General features: G+C 47.2%; 1 protein-coding gene across 1 annotated transcript in view; it reads left to right on the top strand.

Annotated features, from left to right (window-relative positions):
* The window catches only part of MYOCD (myocardin), an 83,361-nt gene extending 72,454 nt beyond the window's left edge, over positions 1-10,907 (top strand). The window contains exons 10-14 of the mRNA XM_087826509.1: positions 214-1,179; positions 3,434-3,577; positions 4,254-4,382; positions 6,250-6,307; positions 8,474-10,907. Of these exons, the coding sequence (XP_087682635.1) occupies positions 214-1,179; positions 3,434-3,577; positions 4,254-4,382; positions 6,250-6,307; positions 8,474-9,042 (1,866 nt within the window). The 3' untranslated portion in view covers positions 9,043-10,907. The remainder of the gene's footprint in view (positions 1-213; positions 1,180-3,433; positions 3,578-4,253; positions 4,383-6,249; positions 6,308-8,473) is intronic.
* Positions 10,908-22,297: the final 11,390 nt, after the last annotated feature.

Here is a 22,297-nt window from a genome sequence, read left to right as displayed (position 1 = left end):
ACATCAATGAGGAGAGAGTCACTGATCGAGCCCGCAGCCCGGGCATGTGCCCTGACCGGGAATCGAACCCGACCGCCTGGATCCCAGGTCGATGCTCAGCCGCTGAGCCACCCCGGCCGGGCTCGCTCCTGAGATTTTAAAGTTAATGTAATAATAAATGCACTTTTAAGCGGCGTCATTCAACAGCACACTCCCGGTGCCCGGTTTCTCTAGGTCTCTGAGTTGAGGCAGCAGCTGCGCCTCCGAGGCCTGCCCGTGTCCGGCACCAAGACGGCCCTCGTGGACAGGCTGCGGCCCTTCCAGGACTGTCCTGGGACCCCCGTGCCCAACTTTGGTGACATAACGACCGTCACCTTCCCCGTGACGCCCGCGGGCGCGCTGCCCAGCTACCAGTCCTCGCCGTCGGCCAGCGCCCTGTCCAACGGCTTCTACCACTTCGGCAGCACCAGCTCCAGCCCCCCGATCTCGCCCGCCTCGTCCGACCTGTCCGTGGCCGGGTCGCTGCCGGACACCTTCGCCGACGCGTCCCCGCCCTTCGGCCTGCGCCCGTCCCCCGTCCCCGTCTGCGCCGAGGAGGGCCTGGCGAGCGGCCTGCACGGCGGCCCCGTCCCCGTCCCCGTCCCCGTCCCCGTCCCCGTCCCCTGCGAGCCGGACAGGCCGGACTCCGAGAAGGACAAGATGCTGGTGGAGAAGCAGAAGGTGATCAACGAGCTCACCTGGAAGCTGCAGCAGGAGCAGAGGCACGTGGAGGAGCTGCGCCTGCAGCTGCAGAGGCAGAAGAGGGGCAAGGGCGCCGAGCAGAAGCCGCCGCCCTTCCTGGGCGCCCCGGTCAAGCAGGAGGACGCCCTGTCCAGCTGCCCGTTCGCGGCCCAGCAGGTCGCCGCGGGCGGGCCGAGCGGCTCCGACGGCCGGGCGCAGGCTTGCGGGGCCCCGCACCTCCTCCCGGCGCGGGGGGGCCCCTGCGCGGAGCCCTCGGGTCAGAGCCACGCGCTCTCCTCCACGTTCCTCAGCCCGCAGTGCTCCCCTCAGCACTCGCCCCTTGGGGCGGTGAAAAGCCCGCAGCACATCAGTTTGCCCCCATCGCCCAACAACCATTACTTCCTACCTTCCTCTTCCGGCGCCCAGAGAGAAGGGCAGGGGCTCCCCTCGCCCGCCAGCACCCCGGTGTGCACCGCACAGGTAAGAGCCGGCCCGGCCGAGCCCAGCGCACCCTCGCCCTGGGAGCGGGACGGGCTTGCAGTCTAAAGAGCTGCTGCTGGAGCTTCCAGGGGGCGGGTTTGCCCAGAGCCCCGCTGCAACCCCAGGCCCCGAGGTCCTCGGGCCTTCCGAGTAGACCAGCTCGCTCCTCTGAGGCAGGGATTGGCACCCTTGTTCTGTCAAAAGCTAGGCAGTAAATATTTTTGGCTTTGTGAGCGTTATGGTCTCTGTTACAGCGACTCAGCTCTACCCTGTATCATGAAAACAGCCGCAGACAATTTATAAACAAATGCACGTGGCTGTGTTCCAGTACAGCTTTATTTACAAAGACAGGTTTGCCAACCCCTGTTTTCAGGATTCCTTGGCATCAGGCCTCGCCATAGGCCAAACCAACTCATCACAAGAGCCAAAGGGGAAGGTACCAGACTGTACTGGTCTCTCTGTGTGGTGGTCTGCAGAGGGCAAACACTGAGCACCTACCGCGTGCCAGCCCAGGCCCTCTTCTAGTCTCGGGGACTAGCGCTGAACTAGCCAAAAGAAAAAAAATCCCTGTTCTCATGGGAAGACAGACAGTAAATTTAAAAAAATAAGTAAAATAGCTCTGGCTGGTGTGGCTCAGTAGGTTGAGGATCACCCCGTGCACCAAGAGGTCGCTGGTTCAATTCCTGGTCAAGGTTCACGCCTGGGTGGCGGGCCAGATCCCCAGTACGAGGCATGCAGGAGGCAGCTGATCAATGTTTCTCTCTCTCTCTCTCTCTCTCTCAAATCAATAAAAACATATTTTAAAAATAAGTAAATTATAGAATGTATTAGAAGATGACCCATCTTAAGGAGAGAAAGCAGAGAAGGGAAGTGAGGAATTTGGAAGTTTGCAACCTTAAGCTAAAGGGCCAAGGGCATTTGACCAAAGCTTTGAAAGAAGTAAAGGAGAAAGGCTTGTGAATACTTGGGGTGAAAGCATTTCAGGCAAAGGTGGAACAGCAAGTGCAAAGGCCCCGAGGTGGGAGCATGCATGGAAGGCTCAAGCATCAGGCAGAAAGCCAGTGTGGCTGGAGTGGAATGAGAGCAGAATTGTGGGAGATGGCTCAGAAGAGTAACTGTTTCAAAGACAGATCAAGGTGACCATCAAAGACTTTACTTTGTCTATGAAGCCAATGAGTTATTAGGAACATCTATTTAAGTCTATCTGAGAAAAAATTACATCATGAAAAGATTCTGAGCTCTATATCATTAGAAAAGGAATGGGAAGAAAACTCGAATTAATGCATTCCTGCCACGTACCGTGTGTGTGTAGGTGAGGCATGTATGTGGTAATCTTGTTAATTGCCACAACAACCTTTGGAGGTCCAATTCATTATTCTTTTTTTTTGCCGCTGAGGAAAATGTGACTCAGGGAGGTTAAGCCAGTTGCCAGAATCATATGAACCTGGGATTATCTGCTTCTAAAGTACATGCTCTTTTCACACTGACCGTTCTCTACCCTGGGAGTGTGCGATGTGGCCAGAGATAGTGAGAGCACATTTTTACAAACCTAGTGGAACAACGCATTCAGATGAATGGTGCCCACCCCTGAGTTGGCACCCTGGGAGGAGCTCGGGCTTTAATGCATTATCAGCATCATTGACAACATTTATTGAATGCATAGTGTCCTAGGCCACAAAGGTAAACATAGCTCCTTCTGCATAGCTCTGGACATTCAATTCTAATGATATCGACACTCTCGAAAAGCACTGATAAGAATACATCGAGCAATGCAGGATAACGTCACTGACCTGTGCCTTCAACATCGTGGTGGGGATAAGGATGGCAGATTGACCATGAAAGGCTGGGAAAGTCCGGGAAAGCATAGGGAAGGAGTTGGAATTAAAAAGAAGTGTAGAGTTAAAAACAGGAGAGTTGGGAAAGCCCTTCAATGAGACAAAAAGATAGGGAGGTAGAATGCACAGGGCCTGCTGAGGGACGCTCCAGAGGGGCCGGTAGAGTTTGAACTTGCAGAAGGAACTAGTACTTGAGGGTGTAAAGTCTTGAACACTGATCTTGGGGAGAAATGGAGACCCTGTGCTGTGGATATGTGGGAGCCACGGAACGTTTCCGAGCAGTAGGTGACACATAAAAGCCAGAATGAAGACTTCGGGAATGACGTTCGTGGGAAGACACGCGGGCCAGCGGCTCAGCAAAGGCTACTCTCCAGTGCGCCGCTGGTGGCCATTAACTTGGTGCCTCCTGCTTTCTACAGAGCTCAGGGGCACACGAGGGCCGTCCTGCAAGCTTCTCCCCCCCGCCTGCCAGCCTCCGCCCGCCTTTCTCTGGGGCCCAGGCAGACAGCAGTCACGGTGCTGGGGGCAACCCTTGTCCCAAAAGCCCAGGCGCACAGCAAAAGGTAGGCGCCCGGAAAAAGATTTAAACTTGGGGTTGACTTTGTTTCTTCTCTCTTCTGTGGCCCTTGTCCCCTATTTGATGAGGTTTGAAGGCAGACATAAATGACCTTTTAGATAGAAACAAGTACCCTTGGAAAGGCCTGACACGGATGAGCAGATATTAGTTAGGAGGGACTCCAAGGAGTCATTTCCTAGAGTCATTCCAGAAGTCATGGTGACTCAAATGACCGCGATATGTTTGTGAAACAAATCCGTTTCGGCGAAGTCGAAGATGGAAATGGAAAAATAATGCTGGAGAAAGAGGGAAGTACTGGATCCGTGGAATGGACAGGAGGGATCCGGAAAGCTGGGGTCACAGTGCAGTGTCTCTGCAGAAGGAAGAGATGTTGGACTGAACTCTCTTACTTGATTTCCTTTCTCGCCTTGCTTTCTCCTAACAGGAGAGGGTGCACCTTGGAGAGAGATGAATCTGTCAGGTTCCCATCCTAAGATGCCTCCAGCAATAAGTCCATAGTGATATATACTATTGTTAATCCACTGGATTTGTTCTCTAAGCCCTAGCTCCTTTTTCCCCCTTAAATCAATTTTTCCAAAACTTGGCCTGTAGTTTCTAATCCAGAAGTAGTACCGTATCTGACACATGAATTGATCGCCTGCTTCTGCGTTTTCCTCACACAGATGGCTGGTTTGCACTCTTCCGATAAGGCAGGGCCAAAGTTTTCGGTTCCATCCCCAACCTTTTCTAAGTCAACTTCAACAGTGGCAGAGATAACACAGCCTCCGTCCTATGAAGATGCAGTAAAGCAGGTAACGGCGCGATATGCTCTTTATAGACGAATAGACTGGCTGAGTTGGACTGTGTTGGACAGGATTCAGCTTCATGCGTGTGGATTGTGGTTCTGAGTGCACCTGGTGCCTCCACCAGCATGGGCGCAGTGTCTAGATGCTAACTGTAGAAAGGTACTGATGGGCAGATGGGCTCTGTGAGGCCAAGGGAGAGAAGAGGTTTGTCTGGGCACCCAGATGACTGACTGGCCCTAGTACCAGCTCGGCTACCAGACAGCTCCCGCTGCCACTGAGGCTGGGCAAATACTCAACTTCTCTTCTATGAAATAGGGCCGTTATCTCCTTTGTAATGATTCTAGGTAATGTAGCACTTACCCCCTTGTCCGGGCACAGGATAGGTACTCAAATATATGAGAGAAATTGTTAGGGAAACACTTTCCAAGGTTCTTCCTAGTTTCAGAATTCACTGTTCCTGGCAATATATTGATGGTTACTGAGCTGGATGATAAAGGAGGTTCATTTATGTTTGAAAATTTTCAAAGTAAAAGGTAAAAAAAAACAAAAACATGAATTAATGCTCTTGTGTTCCAAATGGCTTCAGTTTGGATAAAGTATCAGCTAGTCCAGAAAAGGCCTGCATCCCTTCCCGCATACTGGAATCCCACAGCTCACACCAGCCTGCAGCGAGGCTTCACTTGGCTTAGAGAGCACTTTAAATATTAGGATATGTTATGCAAAAAGTAGGCATACTCGTTTCTGAAAAATTAAGGGATCCAGCTACACTGAGGCCACATTTCTGCCAGAAAACAGTCTCCTGAAACACGGTATCCACGGCCTCCTGAACCACAGGATAGGCTCTACACTCCACCCTTCTCTCTTGTTCTACATTTGGACCATTTGCACTCCCTGCCGGACCCTGTAGGCCCCTAATGCCTTCTGCACTGGCAAAGGACTCATCCTGGGAGCAGTGCTCCCACCTATATTGATTATTGACGCCTGTGTTTTGGGGGCTGGGCCCCAAGAGGAGTGAGGCCGATACATATCTTAGTTCTCCCCATTTCCTTCCCCTGGCGTCCGCAAACATCAACTGATCCGTCACAGTTTCAAAAGAAAAGGAAAGGGCCAAGCAAAGTGGACGCCTGTAAATAAGACCCGACTTCACGCTGATGAGCCGGAGGCGAGGGGTCCATTCCCTGCAAGTGTTGAGAGGTTGCGCAGACTATTGCAATGAGGGACTAGGGAGATATGAGCCACACTCCTGGGCCAGGTTCACTTCAAAGCGAGACAAAGGGTCAGAAACCAGGTACACTCATGTTTATAGCAGCGTGATTCACAAAAGCAAAAAGGTGGAAGCAAGCCAATGTCCATCGGTGGATGAGTGGATGACCGAAATGTGGTGTATACGTACAATGAATGTTATTCAGCCCTAAAGAGGAAGGAAGTTCTGACATGGATGGCCCTTGAAGGCATTATGCCAAGTGAAATAAGCCAGTCACCAAAAGAAAAATGCTATATGTGAATTCACATGTATAAGCTATCTACGGTAGCCAAATTCACAGGGACAGAAAGTAGAATGGTGGTTGCCAGGGGCTGGAAGGAGAAGGGAATGGGGAGTTGTTGATCAATGGGGGGCAGTTTCACTTTTGCAAGGTGAGAAGTTCTGTGGACGGATGGTGGTGATGGTCGCACAACCCTGTGAGTGTGCTTAATGCCACCGAACTGTACACTTAGAAAGGGCTAAGACGGTAAATTTTATGTTTTGTGCATTCTACCACGATTAACAATACAACTAACCAGGCCTAGTTCAAAAGCCTGTGGTGCTGCTTCTAACGATTTCCTAAGAGAGCCACCTCCTGACCTCTGTCCTGCTTTGGCCAATTCGTAACAGCAAATGACGCGCAGCCAGCAGATGGACGAACTCCTGGATGTCCTCATTGAGAGCGGAGGTAAGACTGCTCGTGTCCTGCCCGTCAGTGTCCTCTGAGCCTGCCTGTGCTCCGGGGAGTAAACCCAGATGCTCACTGTCGGTGGGGCCAGTGGTCACCATGGGTGCAGCGGTCTCTCCGCCTGAGCTTCCTGCCCACTTTGGAGCAGGTAAAGGAAGGCATCGGTGGGTGATTCCTGTCTGCCCTTGTCCCTTTGTCCTAAGAACATTTTCACTATTTCTGTCTGCTGTTCTAATCCCAATGTCCCCATCTTCTTAACTGTACGAAGAATGGAGCAGATAAAACAAGTTTTGTGCTACCTACTCGAAATGAAATTTAATTAGTCATCTCCCACTGGATGGCCCATTCATGCTTAAATGTCATTCAAGCTAGCAATAAAAGTGATCCACATATTCTTTTTGCCCCCTTTTAAGTCATTTATTTATGTATTTGTCTGGTTTTCAATGACATATTATGTGCTTAGAATTTGAAACCAAAGGCGTAGATAGAAAGGGGGGGGAAAAAAGCCTCAGCTCTGAGCTGTTAAGTAACAACGCTTAACGTTTTAGAGCAAGCGTCCAGGCAGTAGGCCCAAGGCTGCGCGGGACCAAGTCCCCGCCTTTGCACAGCCTATGGCCTGCAGCCTGGTGACGGAGATGCCAGCAAGCAAGGGAACAGGCAGCTCCTCCACGGTCACAGGAGGGAAGGAAAGGATGGGCATGGGCGTGTGTATCTCTATAGTTTTATCATGGACAGATGGGAAGATTCCTATCAGACACCTTGAGATTTTAAACAAAGTATGTGGTAAGGTCGGCAAACAGCAAGCGTCCAGGAGGGGAGCACTGGAGAGTCAAGGACAGAAGAGAAGTTATGAAACAATCATGAAGAAATGGAGTTTTCTGGAGAAACACAGTAGGCTTGCTAGGCGATGTTAAGTGCCCATTGTAGGCTCGACATCGTGAGTTTAAAGGGAACCGGTTGGCTTCGTTGTGTAATTTTTCTCTTGCAATGTCCAGATGTTCCAGGGTAGGCTCAGAAAATACAGATGCTAAGAGTTACCCAAGTGCAGAGTTTTTCCAAGGGAGAACAGTGGGAGGAGAAAAGAGCAAAGACCTTGAGGGTATTTATAAGAAAATAATTACAGTGATGGACCTGAGAATATAGACTAGACAAGGAAAGAAAGGAAACCCAGAAGGGGCCGATGGATGGTGATGAAATGGTGGAGTCAGTAGGTCGGCGTGACTCCACGTGGCTGAGAAGTTGTTGTCCTTGGGTAAGCTAGAGGGAAAGGAGGGGCTGGGTTGAGAGTGGGAGATTTTGCTTGAAATTGAGCTTTCAGAGGGATGCAGTATTTGGAAATGACAAGGTCCAGGGTGTGTCCCACAGAGTGGGAATGAAGGAATCACTGAAGAGACCAGCTGGATGCTGGGTCACTTCTGAGCATGATGAAATTACGTAGAATGACAGGAGTTGATGTGGGGGAAAGGCGATGAACTGGGGAATAGAGTTTTCAGTGGGTGCGGAGGACTGGCCAAGAGCCTGGGGTGGGGTGGGGTGGTGGGAACAGCAACCAGGAGCTATAAGGCGGTGGGGGAGTGACAGTCAGAGAGTGCAGCAGGGTCGCCCCCAAGAAGACCACCTTCTGGCTCTGAAGTAAATGAGCCCACGCCGAGAGTGTAACAGATGATGCAGTGTCCACAGGGGACAGCCAGGTGTCAGTGAAGGAGTGGGTAAAGGAAACTGCTTTGAGAGTTTGATAAACACAGAATGAAATCTCCAGAAAGAAAGGATTTGGGGAGAGACCTGGGGGTGGGGAGAAGAATTGGGAACAAGCCCGCCAGCATGGCTCAGTGGTTGAGCACGGACCTAGGATCCAGGAGATGGCGGTTCGATTCCCAGTCAGGGCACAGGCCCGGGTTGCGGGCTCGATCCCCAGCGGGGGGGGGGGGTGCAGGAGGCAGCCGATCAGTGACTCTCTCTCATCATTGATGTTTCTATCTCTCTCTTCCTCTCCTTTTCTCTCTCTGAAATCAATAAAATATATTTAAAAAAAAAAAAAAGGATTGGGGATGAAAAGAGCAGCCCAGGGATGAGACGGGATGAGTGTGACTCATGCATTCAGGACTCATGTTGCATGGTATGCTCTGTTTGAAGTAATTTGACAATTCCCATGTGTTTTAACAACAGAAATGCCAGCGGATGCCAGAGAGGATCATTCATGTCTTCAAAAAGTCCCAAAGATGCCCAGGTCTTCCCGAAGCCCTACTGCCGTCCTCCCCAAGCCTTCATCTTCCTTCGAACAAACGTCTTCAGGAGGCCAGCTCTCCTTCGACCACTACGGCACAGACAGTGATGAGCACCTGGAAGTCTTATTAAATTCCCAGAGCCCCTTAGGGAAGGTGAGCGACGTTTCCCTTCTAAAAATTGGGAGCGAGGAACCTTCTTTCGATGGCATGATGGATGGATTCTCTGGGAAGGCTGCGGAAGACCTCTTCAATGTGCATGAGATCTTGCCGGGTCCCCTCTCCCCGATGCACCCTCAGTTTTCACCTTCCGCGGACAGCGGTGGGCTGCAGTTAAGCTTCACGGAATCTCCCTGGGAAACCATGGAGTGGCTGGACCTCACTCCACCAAGCTCCACACCAAGCTTCAGCTCGCTCACCACCAGCGGCCCCAGCATCTTCAACATTGATTTTCTAGATGTCACGGATCTTAATTTGAATTCCCCCATGGACCTTCACTTACAGCACTGGTAGATGCCTGATGCAGAAGTGCTAGGGAAGACCAGCAGGAATTCTACAACCATAAATCCTTGTATTATCCAAAAGGAGGAGGGAAGGAGGAGATTAAAAAGAGGCAATGGAGACTTCTGTGACAATCAACAGAACAACAGGAGCCCTTACGTATATATATATATAGTAGCATTTACCAACATCCAATGACTGTTATTGATTTAAGCAGTGCACTTAAAAATGTGCTTTCGCAGATCAAGAATGCCAAAACAAAAAGAAATCCTTTCACTACCTTTTCAAACACCAATATTTCCTCTAGCCCATAATTTAATTAAGGCTTTCTTGGGGCATAATCTCACCTTATAAGCTTTTCTTGTGAATTTATTAGACATACTGTGGAAAGAAAATGTACTCTTTTGGGAGTACAAGGAAGCCAGTCCATCAAAGGTTCTGGGAGGCATACCTGTGATGGAGGCTGATGTTCATCTCTCCATTGCCTGTCTTTCAAAATACAAATCAGGCCCAGTTTCAGTTACGGAGTCCTTGAGGCAGAGGAGAGGGACAGAGCCAATTCATTCCCAGGGAAGAAAAATCCACCCAGTGTCCATTGGCCACAAAGCTGCCCCACTGGAGTGGCTTCTGGTCTTCCACCCAGGACTCTGTGGTCGCTGGTAAAAGTCGACCAGCATTTGCTGCAGAGAGCCCCCCTCAGAACTCCCCTGTCCCCAGCCAGTTAGCCAGTCCCTCCCGCTCTCTCTGTGGCGAGAAGCTTTGTGAAACAGGCAAGACACTCCTGTCAGGGAAGGTTCTCCAAGGCAACCCTCTTTAGTTCCAAAGACTAGTGATGGCCACCTAAGCAGATGAAAGGATCTTGAGCCTCAGGAAGCCGTATCAGGGATAATTCAGACAGCAGTAGAGAACACTGTTCCACGTGTCACGGGAGAGGTGCCATGGGTTCCTGCAGCAGGACCATGTGTGGGGTCTAGCTTCTTTTTCTGGAATGGGCGTGGTCCTCAGTTTGTTTTTTTCCCATTCCACTTTTCCTTCATGGTACCAATCCTTTCTTGCTTCTCTCTTGAATATCTTTATTTTTCTGCCCCAACATTGGAAGAAGAGGACTTCTTAGATCTAACAATCTGCCAGACACCTAATAAAGCCATATTTCAAAAGCTAGAACTCCAGGTTTTCCTGGAAAACTCATTCCCCACATGCATAATTTTCTGCAAAAGGAAGCTGAAAGAATGTCCTTAGGAAGAAGCTGATGGCTTAGCCCATCGGTCACCAAGTTCATTCTACCCTCATTTGATTTACAGCAATCATTGATTTGGGTTGCTCGGGGAAATTGGAAAGCATTATATTGTAAAGATAAATAGGAGATACACCTTCAAGGAGAGAGTATTTTAGGTATGGATTTCTGAAAGAAAACACAATTGTGCATTGAAAAGGATGGAGGGAAGAAAAGACGATGGTTTCGTGTGCATTCCTCATTACCTCTTGTGCTCGTGCTGGGAGTTGAAAAACTCAGCTGTCAGGACAGCCTCCCGAGGCTCACTGTGCCTTCAGCTCACCGTTTTCATAGTGTTGCATGCTGTAGAAAGTAGCTAATGCTGTTGTTGTTGTTGTTGTTGTTTTAATTTAAATCACTAAGGCACTGTTTTCTTATTTTGTAAAAAATGTTCACTGTGCACTTATGGAGAAAATAACCAAAAATGTTGTGATTTTAGAAGTTCTCTTTTTGATAAATCAAAGATTTAGAAGTCATTCCAATTGTTAACTTGTAAACTTGTGTGAACAGAGTGTTTTTGGTGACGGCTACTCTGACAGCTGCCGGATCTTATTAGGGATGGAGACTATGTATATACATATACATACACACACGTGCATATGTGTATGGATATATATGTGTAGGTATGTGCATGTGTGTATATGTACACATATACACACACATAAGTATATATCCATGCACATATGTGTATGTGTATGTATCTTGAAAAGCAGTGTTACAGAGCTCTATGCCAAAAACCTTTAAGCCTCAATCTGCTGTGAAATGGTACTTGGCCTTTCTCACTACGAGTTTCTAATTAACCAACCAGACTACACGTTGCCTCTCTGTGTATGACTAACGGCTCCAGCCCGATGACTCACAGCCACTTGCTTACCGTGAACGAGCTCATCTTGACAATGACTGCGGATGTGAGAAGACAGAATAGCTTCACCATCAGTAGCTGGGAACGGCAACACCGGGCCTGCTAGGAGAGCATTAAAAGAACATAAAAACCGTCTTACATTCCTTGATCTGCACTGTGCTTTAAAAGATCCACATGGTAAATTTTTCATTTTGCTTTTATGTCGATCGTCAAAACCAAAACCTTAGAGGAAAAATGACGTCTTTTCTCTGAAGATGAAGCATGGGGAAGAGACCCTTTACTGACACTTTCCTCACATTTGTTTATCCCTCAGATGGTGAAATTCTGTTTGGATCTTAGCAAAGCTTGCTGGTCAGTGCATTTTTCACGTTACGTTGTGTGATGGGTGTGCTATCCCCTCCCCACCTTTTACTTCCTTTGGAAAACAAACTCATAGCATCCCTACTTGGAGACTGTGGTCTGAGTGTTAATTCTTTTTTCCTTTGCATATTTCTGTCCGAAGGAATAGACTTGGTTGGGAGGCCTCTGTACTTCGTAAGTTTCTGCATCTTTAGGGATCCTTTTAGGACATTACCTTGTACTAATAACCACTTCCCACAGTTGATGAAAGTTGGGCCCTATTTGCTACTGAAAACCAACGCACTTAACACAGATTGGACCCCTGGTTATTGGTTTCAACACCTTTCTGCAGTCCCCACACAGCATATTTATTTACTCTGTCTCTTCAGAGCTCAGGTGGGGTATTTGTGGGATAAAACAAGGGATAATTGGGAGAAAATTGATGAAAGTTGGCTTCTCCCCAAGGATCAGATAATTCATGTTAATTCACCTGTCGCCTATTGGGGTGTTTATTAAGTTCTTTTAAACTCTTAGTTGAGTCTTCTGTTTTGGTGACAAATTTGGCCTGATGAAAACATGTACAGGGACTTATAAAGATGGCCCCATTCATGTTTCTTAATGCTCTTAGAGCCTGAAAAGCTTGTGGTTTTCTTAATACTCTTGGTACCCCATGGGGAAACAGACCTGGGGACATTTGCAGCCATTTGAATGCTGATGTGGTTCCTTAGGTTCATAGAAAATTCATTTGTGCAAATGCTTTCATTAAGCCAGGCTCATTAGTAGTAGTCCTGCTTCTAACAATGTTATTGACATAACACACATATTCTATTATAAGTGAGAGAGAAAGGAGGGAAGGAGGGAAGGAGGGAGGGAGGGAGGGAGGGAGGGAGGGAGGAAGGAAGGAAGGAAGGAAGGAAGGAAGGAAGGAAGGAAGGAAGGAAGGAAGGAAGGAAGGAAGGAAGGAAGGAAGGAAAGGAAGGGAGAAGAAAAGTCCCAACTCTCTGATCTATGAACCTCTCAGTTCAACCAAAACATTGCCTGTTGAAAAGTGAACCACAAATTTTTAGATGAGCAGTCATTCTTTAAAAGTGCAATGATTTCACCATAAGTGAGGAAACCAGGAGAGCCTCCACTTGAATAGCCAAGGGTCTGAGAACTGGAGACCAAAGCATTTATTTCCAATTAAAAAAAAAAAAAAAATCAATAAAGGCTATCCCCAACATTTGAGACAATCCTTTTCAAAAATTATTTAAATTCTATCAGCTCTCCTAGAAACAGATTGTGGTCTGGCTGAAAACTCCTGCATCTAATTTGCCCATCGGATGGATAATCACTGGATGTCTAGCCTGTGCAAATCGCACGAATCCTCAGATATCCAATAGCAAGCTGGCTCAGCGCAGGTGGTTCCGATCTTGAGTGACTGCGGAGCTGCAGTTGCTATAAGCAAAAACACTGGGAATCTTGTGTCCAAGATTCAAGCCAGAAGCCCTTTAGCCATGATTTTTAAAAAGGGGTCTTCAATTTTCCAGAAGGGCCCTTTTTTAGCTAAGAGCTGTCGCCCACACTAACATTCTTTTCTTGTCTCTCTCTCCATCAACAGCAGCAGTATGTCACTTGGAGATCCTTCAATATCTCCCACCACTTCAAACACTTGTGAGAGTTTTAGGGTTTGTTTTTATCTGCAGATACAGAAGCCCATGAAAATCGGAGCTGGGAGAAGGAAACATTTTTTTTGCCCCACCAGTTATTCTCAATCCCCATAACAAGCTCTCTAGACAACAGGGACGCTTACTGGAGGCACATGGTGTCCCAGGTGAGCCTCCATCCGTCAGCAGCAAAGTGAAGGCTCAGGCCTCCCCTTGGGGTTGGCTGCATTCCTCACAGTGGGAAGCTCGCAGAGACTGGCACACTGCTTGCTATCAGATAGGCGAGAACTTGGAGTGAAAAGAGCCTGGGCTCTTTGTTTTTCTAGAAAGCCAGTGTAACCCCTCGGGGTGGTTCAGATGCTGAGATTGCTAGTGCTTTCTTAGAAAGATGATATTAATAGACACGTAAGAGGCCAGGTCCTGGGAAAAGGTGGTCCTACGGTGCCGAGAGCTGCTCAGGTGTGTTAAGGAGCTGGGTTTGATTTGAGAATCCACATTTTCAGGGGACCCCAGACTAGGCTGAGACTGTGCATGGAAAGGTGATTTTAAGACAAGATCTTGGAAGAATTCTGCTGTCCTCCGCCAGGGAAATGGTAATAGGGTTCATGGAGTTCAATAACACGTCAGTGAGTTCCTTCTGATTCTAGGATTTGGCAATGTCCCCTGTGAATTTAGACAAACTCCTAAAAGTCTCTTGTGCTTACTTTAACCACCTACTGGTAACATGAGTTTCCTATAAATGGTTTAACAGCTTCTGAGTGTGCATGAAAAAGGAGTGTAACAATGGGGATCCTGGATGCTATTCTAATGTTTTCCAAAGGAAGGGAAGCCACACTGCCCCGCAGCTCCTCTCCAATGTGGAAAGAGGGCAATGCTGCTGGGTGCTTAATACCCTCTTTGCTGAAACACAACGAGGTGCTTTGTAAAGAAATCAAAAGACCAAGCGTACATTCTCTATGGGGACCCCCTGCGGTGTTGTTTTCATGTTGGTCTCCTTTGCTCAACTCTACATAACCAGAAAGAAATGTGGGTTGCCAGGAAGAGAAAAGAAGCAATGGCTAAAATACCAAAGTTGGCATGTGTTCTTTTTAAATATATATATATTTTTAAATAAAATGTTTATTTTAAAAAAGAGATGTAAGCTTTTTTTCTGGACGATGTGATGTACCAGGCACTGAACTATGCCCTTTAAGAGTGTTGTTTCATTTCACCCTCCCCACGGCGCCCTGAAGGTTTTTGTCCCTAGCTTACATGTGAGGAAACTGAGGGTCAAAGAAGCTAAGTGAGTTGGTTAAGGTTACACACCTAAAACGTGGCGGAGCCAGCAGATGAACTTTGCCCATCATGAAGCCCCTGATCCTCAACACTGCCCGTCTCGCCTGCACTTACCACTGGTCATACCAGTAAAATGAGGACTTTCATGCAAGGAACTGACTCTCAAGGTACATATCTGCCTATTAAAATACACGCACGTATGCAGCTTAGCTCACCCAATGTTTTCATCAGGTTAGCAACTAAGCACACGGAATCACATAGAACTGGGCTTCAAGATGACCTATAAGATATGTAGAGACTCCCCAAGTAAGACCCAGTTTTTATCTGCTTTTCTCTCCTAAATATATTCCTCACTGCCATTTTCTCATCCATGATTTTATAGAACACATAGAAGAACTGAGATATTGTGAAAAGAGCCCTAGTTTAGACTAGAATTGAACTTCCATGCCATGGCTCTGCCTCCCTGCTTTGGCTTTATTTTCTGGTGAGCTTTCCCCATGTGGAAGCATGGAGGTAACAGGTTACCAGCAGCAGCAAAAGTGTGTCCTGCCAGATGGGCAATTCCGAGGAAGGAGAGCCTCTCATTCCTGAGTCCCAGCAGGACCCTCACAGCTGGCTCTCAGGGTTCTGGACATCCCTGTGGCCAAGAGAATGGGGTACACATTTACTTAACTCATTCACATGGCCTGGCTTCCCTGGTCAGCCCTGAGCCAGGGAGTGGGGTCATTCGAATCTCATGGACTGACAGGAGAGAAGGTGAGAGCACAAACCCTGCTTTCAAGAGTGTCAGCTCGTGCAGGAGGCAAACAAGTAAACAGGAATGACAGACACTGTGTGATCATGGAAGTAAGTGCGTACTGTGTGCTGTAGGTCTTCCCGCTGGAAATCTTGTTCTTTCACGAGATCGCAAGGAAGGCGTTCAGAGAGACCCACGCATGGGAGTTTCTGGCGTGATAACATTTATTTGGGTGGCAAGAGAAGGCTGTCCCCAAGGTCTCGTCTCCGTCTGTCCCACTGTGGAACAGTCCAATCTTGTCTTCATCAGGCCCAGCAGTAGGGCCAGTGTCCAGGCATGTTTTGCCGTTGGTTCCTCCACGTCTCTGTCTGGACCTGGCTACTTAGTCTGCTCCTGACTAGCACTGTGCTCAGGCCCCCGCACTCTGCTGTGGGCCCCAGGCAGCTGTTACCAGGTGAGAGAGAGAGGGGTGGGGGTGGCCTTTATCTTGGTTAAGCTTCGGTTATATTATCATAGGCTTGGGAAGGACCAGATGCTTCTTTAAACTAGCCAACTTCCCAGGCTTTCATGGGCTTGGCCGGATCCTCCCCGTAACCAAACCTCTTCCTAGATCTTCCAGGGCCCTGCGTCCCTTATCCAATCTGATCCTTTCCCCAGGCTCGGCCGACAGGCCTCTGCGGTTCCCATCTTGGCTCCCATTACCCGGGTGCTTACCTCCCCCTGCTCCTTTGACAATCCGGTACCAGGGGGCCGGCTGCTCCCTTCATGGGGGAAGGAAAGGGCGTTAATCCCCTTGTGGGGGGCAATGCTGTTAGCCCCTGGGGTGTGTGAAGCTGGAGCTTCCTGCTGGAGCAAGTAGGCTTTCACTCCCTGGTTTATTATGCTCAATAATGTGTGATTTCCTTTGTTCCCTTCATTAATATCTAGCTACCTATGCTAACATAGGAAGGGCATTTAATAAAACCATGCAGAGGGAAGGTGGTACAGAAGGACTCTCCAGAGGAGACCACTAAGCCAAGATATTAATGACACAGGAGCCAAGCAAAGGCTGAGGAAAAGAGCATTCCAAGCAGAGGGAACAGCCTGTGCAAAGGCCTGGAGATGAGAATTCACATGTTGAGGGGGTTGTAAGAAGTTCAGGATGGCAGGAGATTACAGCAGGGAGGCGGGGGGGGGGGGGCGGTGAGGGCCGAGATGTGGGAAGTGTAAGAGAGGAAGCTGGGAGCTGTATTTGTTTTCCAGGGCTGCCCTAACAAAGTCCTGCAAACCAGGCTGCTTAAACAATGGGAATTTTCTGTCTTCTGCTAGAAGCCCTCAGTCAAGGTGTTGACAGGTTGGTTCCTTCCGAGAGCTGCGCGGGAAGAATCTGTTTCAGCCTGTCTTTCGCAGGTGGCTTTCCTCACATTCACATGGCATCCTCCGTGTATCTTCTTGCCCGTGTCTCTGTCCAAATTTCTTCTTTTTTAAGAACGTCAGTCATATTGGATTAAGGCCCACCCTAATGACCTTGGTTTAACTTGATTACCTCTATAAAGACCTTATCTCCAAAAAGGTGACATTCCCCCAGGGATAAGTACTTCAACATATGAATTTAGGGGGTGGGTGGGGTCACAGTTCAACCCATCATAAGAAACAAGCAGGGACTAGCTAGCTCATGAAGGGCTTCATGGGACATCTTAAGGAGTATGAACTAACTCTGAAGCAGCAGGGTGTCACTAACGAGCTTTAAGCGAGAGAATGCTATGACAACCTTTACACTTGAGAAAGGTGACTCTGGCTACTCTGTGGAAATGGATTGGAGTGGCCAAGGTAAGGGAAGGGCAGCCCGGTACATTTTTGTGAGTTAGTTTGGTAGATCATCAATGCCCTCTTTACTCTGTAGACATACAAACTTAGAGGGAAATGATGATTTAGGACAGGAAGACTGATGGGATGGGGCGGGAGTAAGAGTGAAGGTAGTGACTTAAAAACCTGTTGCAACAAACCAGCCAAGAGGGAAATGGTAGTCATACTGAGATTGAAGGGGTGGTAGGAATAGAGAGATGAAGGTAAATTTGAAAACTGTTAGTGGAAGGAAAGGTATGGACTTGATCACTGGACAGGCATGGTGGAAGAGACAAAGGATTTGGATTTGGGGGAGGGAGAGTTGGATGTCAGGTGTATGTTAATTTCATTCCAAGAGGCAAAAGGCCAGAATGAGGAATCATTGCTTGATAGGAGAAAATTACAGATGTAATTTTTAAGGGTGCAGTGGTGAGGCCAGGTGGGTGTAGACTGAGGAATTAAAAGGAAGTGCAGACAGGGAATCCAGGCGAGCCTTTCAAGAAGTATAGCAACGTGGGGGAGAAGACACACAAGGCCTTAGGAGAGTAAAAAATGTACAGGACTGATTTTCAAGAGGAGAGAGATGTGACCTAATATTAAAACTAATGAGAATTAGGTGGCATACACAAGAAAAAGTGGTGAAGAGTGGTATTCAGGGTGATTTGCCTTGGGGAAGAAGAAAGAACTGTCTGGTTGTCATGAGAAAGAGAAGGTGGGTAAAGATGTGGGTACATTGGCAAGGGTGGTGGTGAGACATTGAGGGAGTTCTCGTGTGGTGGCTTACAATTTATACTTGAAGCAAGAGGGAGCGATGCTGTTCTATTGGGAAGAAGGGGCAGAAGTTTTAAGAAAAATGGAGAAAGGTTGAATTAAGAAGAAAATAGAAGAGAGAACTTATTAGGAAACAGAAGGATGCTTAGGCAGAGTTGGAAAACTTGCTTGGAGATCCTGCCTTCGCCACGATGGTGGGACTTTCCGTTAACAAAATCGGGAGCTTGGCACTTGGAAGCAGAGAAGGCAAAGAGGTGGGTGGGCCCAAATCTGGCATGCTGCAGGAGTCGGTGTAAAAGTAAGAACACAGGCGCGGGGCATTTTGAGGCTACCACTAAAGAGGAGGTAAAATGCTAAACTATGCATTATTGTAGAGAAATAAATGAAGACTGGAGACAGAAAGATTGGGGCCAAGAAACTAGAAGCAGCCCGGCCAGAGTGACTCGGTTGAGCGACGTCCTGTGCACCAAAAGGTGGCCGATTCTATTCTGGTCAGAGCACATACCTGGGTTGCGGGTTCAATCCCCAGTCGGGCACCTACAGAAGGCAACCGATGGATGTTTCTCACATCTCTCTCTCTCTCTCTCTCTCTCCCTCCCCCGCCCACCTCTCTCTAAGCAAATCCTTGGGTAAGGATTAAAAAAAAAAAAAGACCCCGCCAGGCGTGGCTCAGGAGCTGAACATCGACCTAGGATCCAGGAGATCACGGTTCAGTTCCCAGGCAGGGCACATGCCCGGGTTGCGGGCTCCATCCCCAGTTGGGGGCGTGCAGGAGGCAGCCGATCAATGACTCTCTCGTCATTAATGTTTCAACTCTCTCTCCCTCTCCCTTCCCCTCTCTGAAAGCAATAAAGAGATATTAAAAAAACAAAAACAACTAGAAGTAGACCGAATATTGAAAACACTTGATTAGGATTCTCCAGAGAACAGAACCAATAAGCTATATGTATATATAGATATGGAATAGAGAGAGAGGTAGAGATACATAGATAAGAGGTCTCTTTATCTACATGTTTCTCTATATAAATATCTCTATAGATATACAGAGTGGGGCAAAATAGGTTTACAGTTGTGAGTATGCAAAACAAAGTTTATCTTGTATTTATTAATTATTGCATTATTTTCCATACAAACAACTGTAAACCTGCTTTGGCCCAGCCTGTAGATACACCCGGTCTTCACTGAGATGCAGAGATTTATTATGGGGCTGGCTCATGCGGTTACGGAGGCTGAGATATGCCACAATCTGCTGTCTGCAAGCTGGAGAACCAGGAAAGCCAGTGCTAACTCAGTCCAAGTCTGAGGCTTGAGAATCCAGGGAGGAAATGGTATAAATTCCAAAGTCTAAAGGCTCAAGACCCAAGGGCTGTCATGCCTGTCCCAGCTCAAGGAGAGAATTCACCCTCCCTCCACTGTTTTGTTGTTAAACCCTCAACAGATTGGAAGATGCTCCCCCACATTGGTGAGGGAGGGTCTTCTTTACTGAATCTACTGATTAAAATGTAATCTCCTCTGGGAACACCCTCATGGACACATCCAGAAATAATGTTTTAGTAGCTATGTGGGCATCCCTTATTCTAGTCAAGCTGCCACATAAAATCGAGCATCACAAATATTAATGAAAATTATATTGTAATAATAAAAATAATAACATATATGAGTATCCATTTTCCATATTACCATTTAATGGAGACAAATAATGGTCCCCCAGGGATGGCTCAAAGTGGAAACTTTGATTTCCCACATTCCTAGATTACTAGGAAGTCACTTTATCACTCCAGAGCCCACTTCACCCCCAAATGTCAAGGAATGCCCTGTGTCTAGTAATGGAAAGAAGGTCCGCCATTCCTGACTTTTGTTGTGAACCTGGAACACAAATGCATTTTCTCTGAGACTACAGAATTCTAAATCAATGAAGATGGGCTGTCTTGAGACGGGCTGGGTGCCTCCTAGCCTCCAGGCAGGGCATGGGTGCCACAGCTGCTGAGAGGGAAGTCCACGGACTTTCCACTACAGGCTCCTCATAAGGTGTGGTCTCACTCCCTTGGGATCATGCTCAGACAAAGGACCTCCAGGCAACAGTGGACTCCTCTGTGGGGGGCACCGTTGTGCTTTGAGTAACCTGGCCCCCTACAACGGCATGCTGGGTCCTGTCCTCTCGCTACTCTCTCAAGCCCAGGGCAGGATCTGAGCCCTCTGTTTCTGCTGCACAGCAAAGTGGCAGGGGTAAGGGTCAACACTGCCACTCCCGCGGGACAACAGGTCTGGCAAGGACAGGGTCCAGTGGCGGGGGTGGGGGGAGCATATAATTACCGTCTAGATTAGAACACTTTGGGTCAGGATAAATACTAAGTCCAACAGGAGGCCAAGACAACAGGCATATCTAAGACTGTCCCAGGAAAACTGTGGCCACCCTAAATATCACAACACCCATTCACTTTCATTTACCCTCGACTGTTCAACGGACAAAGGTCAGTGGCCAGGACACTGGTTTTATTGTTTTCTAGTATCATTTCCTCCCCTGCACTGTACCCACTATTCTGATTTCCTTTACCATTGACTTGTTCTATGTAAATGAAATCATAGAGTGTTACTCTTCTGCACCTGGCCTTTCCTGCTCAGCCTTGTTTGTGAGATTCATCTACGTTTTCACCCGTTGTTCGGCGCAGAAGTAATACAACCCTTTTTCTTGCCGTATAGTACTCCCTTGTACGAGTACATTACCACTCACTTATCCACTTTCCTGTCGATGGACATTTCAATTGTTTTTTACTTTTGACTATTAAATGTATTATTGACACAGATATTCTAGCATGTGCCCTTTGTTGCAAGTATGTATACATTTCTGTTGAACGTGTAAAATTGTTGGGTTTGCTAAGCCTTAACAGGTAATGCAAAAACAGTTTTCCCAAGACGTAGGATTCTTTATGTATTCTGGAACTGAGGCCTTGGATGGCTATATGTACTGCAAATAACTTCTTCCACTGTGAGAATTGCTCCCTCATTCTCCTAAATGAAGCGGTGTCATCTGCTAGATGAAGGTCCTTGACTGTTATGTAGTCCAGTATTTCCTTTACGGTTAGAGTTCTTGGTGTCATCTTTAAGAAATCATTGTCTACTCCAAATTCCTGTAGGAATTTTTCTCTCTGTTCTTTGCTTTATTTATTTTGGAAAGAATATGTTTTAGTGATATTTTCTAGAGAATGGGTGACCAATATGTTCAAGAAAGGCTTTCTTTTCTCTTTTTTTGTGATTGTCAGGCCAGATGTAGACTTTTTGAACTGCACTTGAGGGACAACCTATTTCCGTCAGATCTCTGGAACTGTGGCTCCAAATTTGATTGGCAACAAATCTGAAGTGTGAGACAAATGTATATATCTTTGTTTTTTGAGGATTTTAAAATTCTTTTTTAAATTGAGAAGTAATTAACACATATAACATTATGTTAGGTGTACTAATAAGATTATTAAGTATTTGTATATACTGTGAAATGATCACCACAATAAGTGTAGTTAACACCCATAAGCACACAGTTACAAAAATTTTTTTCTTGTGATTGAGAACTTTTAAGATTTACTCTCTTAGCAACTTTCAAATACACAACACAGTATTTATCTATCTTGAAAGTCAAAAGTTTTGCCAAGGTATGTCCAGCCCCCCACCCCCACTATGAGGTAATATTTTCTGGCAAATTATTTTAATTTTGACTTGGGCCTTTCTTCAGCTCTGCAAAATGTTTCCCCAGAATTTTTATGCTTATCTGTCCTCCATCATTTGCTCTAGAAATTCTAGTACATATTTTTGAATGTTCTGAAAAAGATCCCAAGTCTCCTTTCTTCTTCCCTTCATTTCATTGAAATACCCACATTTTCCCCCTGAGTCTTGGGAGCATCCTTCCAGCCCATCTCCCTACGTGCCAGTTCCACTTTGGACAGCGCCAAACCTGACATTTCCTGCCTCTGCTGAGTTTCATTAGTTTCGGAGTCCTGTGTGTCTCATCCAAGAACCCTTTCTTGTGTAATACAGCTCTTTTTCACCGCAGTCGGCTCCTGTCGTATTAAAGCAATGCTCTCTCAGTTCTGACCAAGAAAACAAATTGGCCCAGCCAGGCGTGGCTCAGCGGTTGAGCATCGACCTAGGATCTAAGAGATCAGGGTTCGATTCCCAGTCAGGGCACATGCCCAAGTTGCGGGCTAGGCAGCTGACCAATGACTCTCTCATCATTGATGCTTCTATTTCTCTCTCTCCCCCTCCTTTCCTCTCTTTGAAATCAATAAAGATATATTTATAAAAAAAAAAAGTGAAAAAAAAAAGAAAACAAATTGGACTTTAAAAACATATTTCCCTTATTTCCTGCTTAACATTTTCACTGATGGCCATTTGTCTGAATTCTCAGATTAGTCCCCCTGTTCCATGGAGGCAACAGCCTGTAATAAAGGTGCAGGCATCTGAACTAGAAAAACCTGGGTTTGAATCGCAGCTGTGACACTTGGGTGGCTAGTCACCTAACCCCTCTGAGCTGTGATCTATTGAAGGGGGTA

The sequence above is a fragment of the Miniopterus natalensis genome, chromosome 17, assembly GCF_054644295.1.
Source record: "Miniopterus natalensis isolate mMinNat1 chromosome 17, mMinNat1.hap1, whole genome shotgun sequence".
Classification (NCBI taxonomy): Eukaryota; Metazoa; Chordata; class Mammalia; order Chiroptera; family Miniopteridae; genus Miniopterus; species Miniopterus natalensis.
Note: the sequence above shows the minus strand (reverse complement) of the source record. Positions and strands in the feature narration are given on the sequence as shown.